This window comes from Pteropus medius, unplaced genomic scaffold, assembly GCF_902729225.1.
Source record: "Pteropus medius unplaced genomic scaffold, Ma_sr-lr_union100, whole genome shotgun sequence".
Classification (NCBI taxonomy): domain Eukaryota; kingdom Metazoa; phylum Chordata; class Mammalia; order Chiroptera; family Pteropodidae; genus Pteropus; species Pteropus medius.
In genome coordinates this window covers 845,548-851,172 of record NW_024354875.1, presented here as the reverse complement: position 1 = coordinate 851,172, position 5,625 = coordinate 845,548, and the positions used below count along the sequence as shown (strand labels likewise).

The following is a 5,625-nucleotide window of genomic DNA, read 5'->3' as shown; positions in this document are numbered from 1 at the left end:
CCTGGTATTCCAAAGGTGTGTTAACCTAGCCATCCAGAAGAATGGATGAGCTTAACCTCTCACTAAAGAAGTTATGTGCCCAGGGCGGGACTGCCCACCATGACCTGCCTAGTTAGGAATTCATGATCAGATCACCCTGTGAGAGGTGACTTTCCGAAGAACCCCTTTTTGTCGTCTACAGTATATCGCATTTTGTTTATTCGTTCGTGTGTTGATGGACTCTCGAATCGCTTGTACCTCTACGGGAGCGGGGAGAACCCCCCCCTTCTACCCTTTAGTTCTTACTGCTGGACTGGTAACAAAGTAATAAAATTGACACAAGACTAGATTAACAGGCTGTTCACAAAAATCCCAAAATAAATTTTAAAAGTATTATTGAGATATGATTTACAAATTAGGGACGTGACCCTCAGTATGAACGGAAGACGTGCCAAGAGGGAGGGGACAGAGAAAGGTTTCTGAAGGCGGAAGTGCGAAGAGCTGACAATCAGAGATGAGCTGCTCGTGGAAAGAGGACCACGAACTTACATCATTAGTTTCTGATTGATGGGGGCGAAATTTTAATGGTTGGCTAACTCAGTGGTCGGCAAGTAGGGCTGTGATACAATGGGTGACATAAGCAGGCATTCGCCAACGTCCTAGTTCCAGTCCAGGCTTGTAGGACACATTTGGGGTTCCTCATCAACAGAAATCAACCAGCACAGAGAGACTGTTTGTTCTGCTGGCCGTTTCCAAGGCCTAGGGGCAGAGTCATGCTCTGTTAGGAGCCTCAAGAGTTCAAACTCCAAAAATCCAAACTTCGAGACACAAATTATGATGTTAAAGTTCTTATAAGTCCTCAAGGAGAAAAACCAATCTAATATGTGTGCACCGGAGAATCACAATGTGATGCTCAGATTATAAAACGAGGCTCAAAGGAATGATTGTATGAGGCACTTTTTATACTTTTTAAACAAACAAAAAAATCACCGCTTGTTAGAAGGTGATGGCTCCCACTGCTAAGCGAGGCTTGCCCTTAGGCGTCTGAGGCTGGTTTATGCGGGCTTTCTCCCTCTGGGTGGTTTAACTTCTGATGAGGTTGCAGGTTGTGTCTCGGCCCTCAGCAGGGAGGGCACGGGGCACAGGGACAGCTGGCCCCTGCTTTTAGGGGCACAGAGGAGGGTCAGGGCTCCACCTGCTCCTGCTGCTTCTCAGTTGACTTTAATTGTAAATAATCGAGAGGCCATTGTGGAGTCTTGGGGGGCGGCCTGCCGTGGGTCCCGACACCCCTTCTGGCTGTTGAGGATGGTGCTGCTGTGAATGTGGGAGTACAGATGTCTTGAAGACCCGACTTTCAGTGCAGAGGTGGGATGGCTGGATGGGAGGGATGCTTCTGAACCCGGCCTGGGGCTACTGGAAGCTCTTAGCACCTCATCAGAGGCTGTGCCTGTGGTCCTCCATATCCTCTCTCTGAGGAAGCAGACTCACCCCTGGGTTCTATCTACCTGTCCAAGGGTCAGAGGTCAACCTCCTGTACAGGCGGTGGGCCCCTCCCGGCCTGCCCCCTGTAGGCGCGGGCAGCAATGCTGGCCCAGCCCAGCTCAGGGTAATTGGAGATGCAGGCAAGGTCCCCACTCCGGGTCACTACCACCCCACCCTTTTGCACAGCACAAGACTCTGGGCCCAGGCTCCCGGGCATTCCCTCCAGCCCAGGCCAAGCCTGGTGAGAAGCCATGTAGATGGCAGGACACCATCGCGAAGCCAAACCAGGCCCCTGCTCAGACCCAGTGCCTTGTACTCCAGCTTTCTCAGCACCAGAACTGTGCCTGGCCCCAACCGACTCTCAGAAATACTGAACGAATCAGGTGAACAAAGGAGTGATGCGTCCCCTATGACTATGCGAGCAGAGGGTTAGGGTGGCCTCCATCAGGACACTGCAAATACACCTCAGCCACAGGGCATCTGCTCCCTGGCCCCACTCTACCTTGGGAAGGTAGCTGGGACCTGTCCTGTGCAGAAGGCCTAGCATTTTTAGCCCTGCATTTTTCAGGACACCTGCCCCAAGGCTTACTCACACGCTATCACCTCCCTCCAGACACCAGGACTCAGGCTGAATCTGGGTGGCTGCCTGGGGCACTGGGAGGGACATGAAGCCTTTAACTACCAAGCAGAAGTCCTCCACCTATATAAGCCCAGGCAGCTTGCACTGCAGCTGGTGCTCTGGCGCCTCAGCCTTGCCCGGGTCCCATCCTTAACAGGGTCCCAGGCCCTCCAGAGTCCCAGCCCCGCCACCTCGCCGCCATCCCACAGGCATGCAGGGAGCCTGGGTGTTGCTGCTGCTGCTGGGCCTGTGGCTACGGCTCTCCCTCGGCGTCATCCCAGGTAACGAGGTGCCGCCCAGCCGCTCCCCACACACACGGTGCTCCCCAAGGCTGACCCGATCCCCTCTCCCCTTGGCCAGTTGAGGAGGAAGACCCAGCCTTCTGGAACCGCCAGGCAGCCCAGGCCCTAGACACTGCCAAGAAGCTGCAACCCATCCAGACGGCCGCCAAGAACCTCATTATCTTCTTGGGGGACGGTGAGTGTGCAGGGCCTGTCCAGCCCACAGTCCCCACAGGCCTGGCACCAAGGCCACCGTGAGTGCAGGCCAGCACAGCGGACTCGCACCTGACGAGGTTCTGCTCCTTCAGGTATGGGGGTGTCCACAGTGACGACGGCTCGAATCCTGAAGGGGCAGGAAAACGACAAGCTGGGACCTGAGACCCCCCTGGCCATGGACGGGTTCCCATATCTGGCTCTGTCCAAGGTAAGGGCTGGGGGCCCCAGGGAGCCCCATACCACAGGATGTGGTGGGTGCGACTAGGGACTATGGCTGGAGGTCTGGGGCCTGAGTTAGCAGCCCAGGGACTGTCCTCGATCTGGGTGTCTGACCAGAGTGGAGCTGAGGGCACCTCTGTCCTCAGACGTACAACGTGGACAGAAACGTGCCAGACAGTGCAGGCACAGCCACGGCCTTCCTGTGCGGGGTCAAGACCAACTACAAGACCATTGGCGTGAGCGCAGCAGCCCGCTTTAACCAGTGCAACAGCACGTGGGGCAACGAGGTCATCTCCGTGATGAACCGGGCCAAGAAAGCAGGTGGGCTTTGGGCCTCCTTAGCGGGCAGGGGTCAGGCTCCGACCTCAGTGGCCCTCCCTGACCTCTGCCACCCTCAGGGAAGTCGGTGGGCGTGGTGACCACAACGCGGGTGCAGCACGCCTCACCAGCCGGCGCCTACGCACACACGGTGAACCGTAACTGGTACTCCGACGCCGACATGCCTGCCAGGGCGCTGAAGGAGGGCTGCCAGGACATCGCCACGCAGCTCGTCTCCAACATGGACATCGATGTGCGTCGGGAAGGCCAACGGGGACCCGGGCGGAGGGGTGGGCCCCTCACTGGCCACAGTCCCAGGCAACCCACAGTCGGAGCCCTGGGGCCTGCTGGGTCTCTGGGCTCTTGGGGAGTGTAGAGGGTACAATCATTTGAGCCCCTCCACAGACCTGGCGGGGGGAGGGGGGGACCCAGGAGCTGTCTGAGCGGGGGGGCAAAGGGGCTGCCAGGCCCCAAGCCCACCGGCCCTCGTGCCCTGGCCCAGGTGATCCTGGGCGGAGGCCGCCAGTACATGTTTCCCAGCGGGACCCCAGACCCCGAGTACCCGGATGATGCTGCACGGAGTGGAGTCAGGCTGGACAGCCGCAACCTGGTGCAGGAGTGGCAGGCCAAGCGCCAGGTGACGGGGGCTCCCGGGCGCGCGCGCAGAGCAGGGACAAGGGCAGGGCTGCTGCCCGAGAGACTGGAGGGCTGAGGCTCCGTCCTGCCCTTCCCAGGGTGCCCAGTACGTGTGGAACCGAACGGCGCTCATTCAGGCGTCCCAGGACCCCTCAGTAACGCACCTCATGGGTAACGGCCCCACCCCCACCCACCTTCCTGCCCTGGCGCCCGAGTCCCCCGACCACCAAGCGAGTGTGCACAGTGTGCACCGGCCCCACCCACAGCCTCCTTCCCACAGGCCTCTTCGAGCCCAAAGACATGAAGTACGAGCTCTACCGAGACCCCCAGCAGGACCCGTCGCTGCGGGAGATGACGGAGGCCGCCTTGCGCCTGCTGAGCAGGAACGCCCAAGGCTTCTACCTCTTCGTGGAGGGTGAGCGAGCGGCGGCCCCGCGCTGAGCAGAGGGCCGGGGGGCCTCAGTCAGGACAGGCTCCCCATCACCCGCCGCCCCCGTGGTCTTTCTGCAGGGGGCCGCATTGACCACGGCCATCATGACAACAAAGCTCAGCTGGCGCTGACCGAGACTGTCAGTTTCGATGACGCCATTGACAGGGCCGGCCAGCTCACGAGCGAGAAGGACACCCTGACGCTTGTCACCGCTGACCACTCCCACGTCTTCACTTTCGGAAGCTACCCACTGCGCGGGAGCTCCGTCTTCGGTAGGCCCAGGGGGCGCGGCGCAGCTGCTACCTTAGTACATGGCCCCCTGTTTGCTCACCTGCCAAACGGGTCATAATAGCGATGGCCTCGTAGGGCTCTTGTGCGGATCCAGCCACTGACGAGGCAAGAAGTGCCCTGGCTGAGCACACAGGGCGCGCTGCACGGCTGCGCTCAGTGCCGTTCCATCACGGGTCCCCCTCTCTGCAGGCCTGGCCCCAGAGAAAGCATCGGATGGCAAGGCCTACACCTCGCTCCTTTATGGCAATGGTCCCGGTTTCTCGCTCAGCCAGGGCTCCCGGTCCAGTGTCAGCGACAGCCAGAGCAGTGAGTGTACCGGGCGGGCGGACCACAGTGAGGAGCTGGGGCGAGGGCGGTGTCCCCCCCAAGGGCCCTCCCCCCCCGTCTGAACCTGCACCCTCTGGCCAGCGAACCCCGAGTACCGGCAGCAGGCGGCCGTGCCGGTGGCATCGGAGACCCACGGCGGAGAGGACGTGGCGGTGTTCGCGCGCGGCCCGCAGGCGCACCTGGTGCACGGCGTGCAGGAGCAGAGCTTCCTGGCGCACGTCATGGCCTTTGCCGCCTGCCTGGAGCCCTACACGGACTGCGGCCTGACGCCCCCCGCCGGCCCCACGGACGCCGCGCACCCGGGTCGAGCCGCCGGCGCGTCGCTGGCTCTGCTGGCGGGGGCGCTGCTGCTGCTGCCGCTGCTGGGGCCCGCGGCGCTCTGATCGTCCACCCCTCCTAAGCCCTCACCCCGCCTTTGGGTCTCCTGCTCCCCGGGGTTCAACCACAGGCCGCCCACAGTCTGCAGCTCCTCTCAGTCCTGACCTGTTGGCAGTAAGTGAATGTCAGTCGGCGCGGTGCCGCCCCCATCCCTCCCCGTGGGGGCCGCTGGCACCATGGAGGCTGAGGCGGAGGCTTTCCCGCTGCACCCACGGTCCTGCAGGGGCCGCTCTGGACTCCCTGCCCCCAACCTCGGAACCTGTGAGAATCCTCTCCAAGCGTGAGTCAGGATGCCCTGAGAGGCGGCTTCCTGTCACCCTGCAACTGTCCCATCAGTCACCTTGGTGGCTGAGGAGGCTGCTGGGGCAGGACGCCCAGAGGGTCTTTGACACACAGCCCTGCTCCTGGCCCTTCCCGCCTCCTCCCTCCACCCCATCCCGACACAGAGC

The 5,625-nt window shown here is 61.2% G+C and overlaps 1 protein-coding gene across 1 annotated transcript; it reads left to right on the top strand.

Annotated features, from left to right (window-relative positions):
* The first annotated feature begins 2,291 nt into the window (after positions 1–2,291).
* LOC120597048 (intestinal-type alkaline phosphatase-like) lies at positions 2,292–5,385 on the top strand. The gene is made up of 11 exons (XM_039855713.1): positions 2,292–2,361; positions 2,441–2,557; positions 2,670–2,785; positions 2,943–3,117; positions 3,195–3,367; positions 3,617–3,751; positions 3,849–3,921; positions 4,031–4,165; positions 4,261–4,452; positions 4,661–4,777; positions 4,880–5,385. Exons 1-11 carry the CDS (start codon positions 2,292–2,294, stop codon positions 5,179–5,181), a joined length of 1,605 nt encoding a protein of 534 aa, XP_039711647.1. The 3' UTR covers positions 5,182–5,385.
* The last annotated feature ends 240 nt before the right edge of the window (positions 5,386–5,625 follow it).

Coding starts and splice junctions, on each gene's coding strand:
- LOC120597048 (XM_039855713.1), top strand. CDS start 2,292: ATGCAGGGAGCCTGGGTGTTGCTGCTGCTGCTGGGCCTGTGGCTACGG. Junction 2,558..2,669: donor CATTATCTTCTTGGGGGACG/GTGAGTGTGCAG, acceptor CTGCTCCTTCAG/GTATGGGGGTGTCCACAGTG. Junction 4,166..4,260: donor CTTCTACCTCTTCGTGGAGG/GTGAGCGAGCGG, acceptor GTCTTTCTGCAG/GGGGCCGCATTGACCACGGC.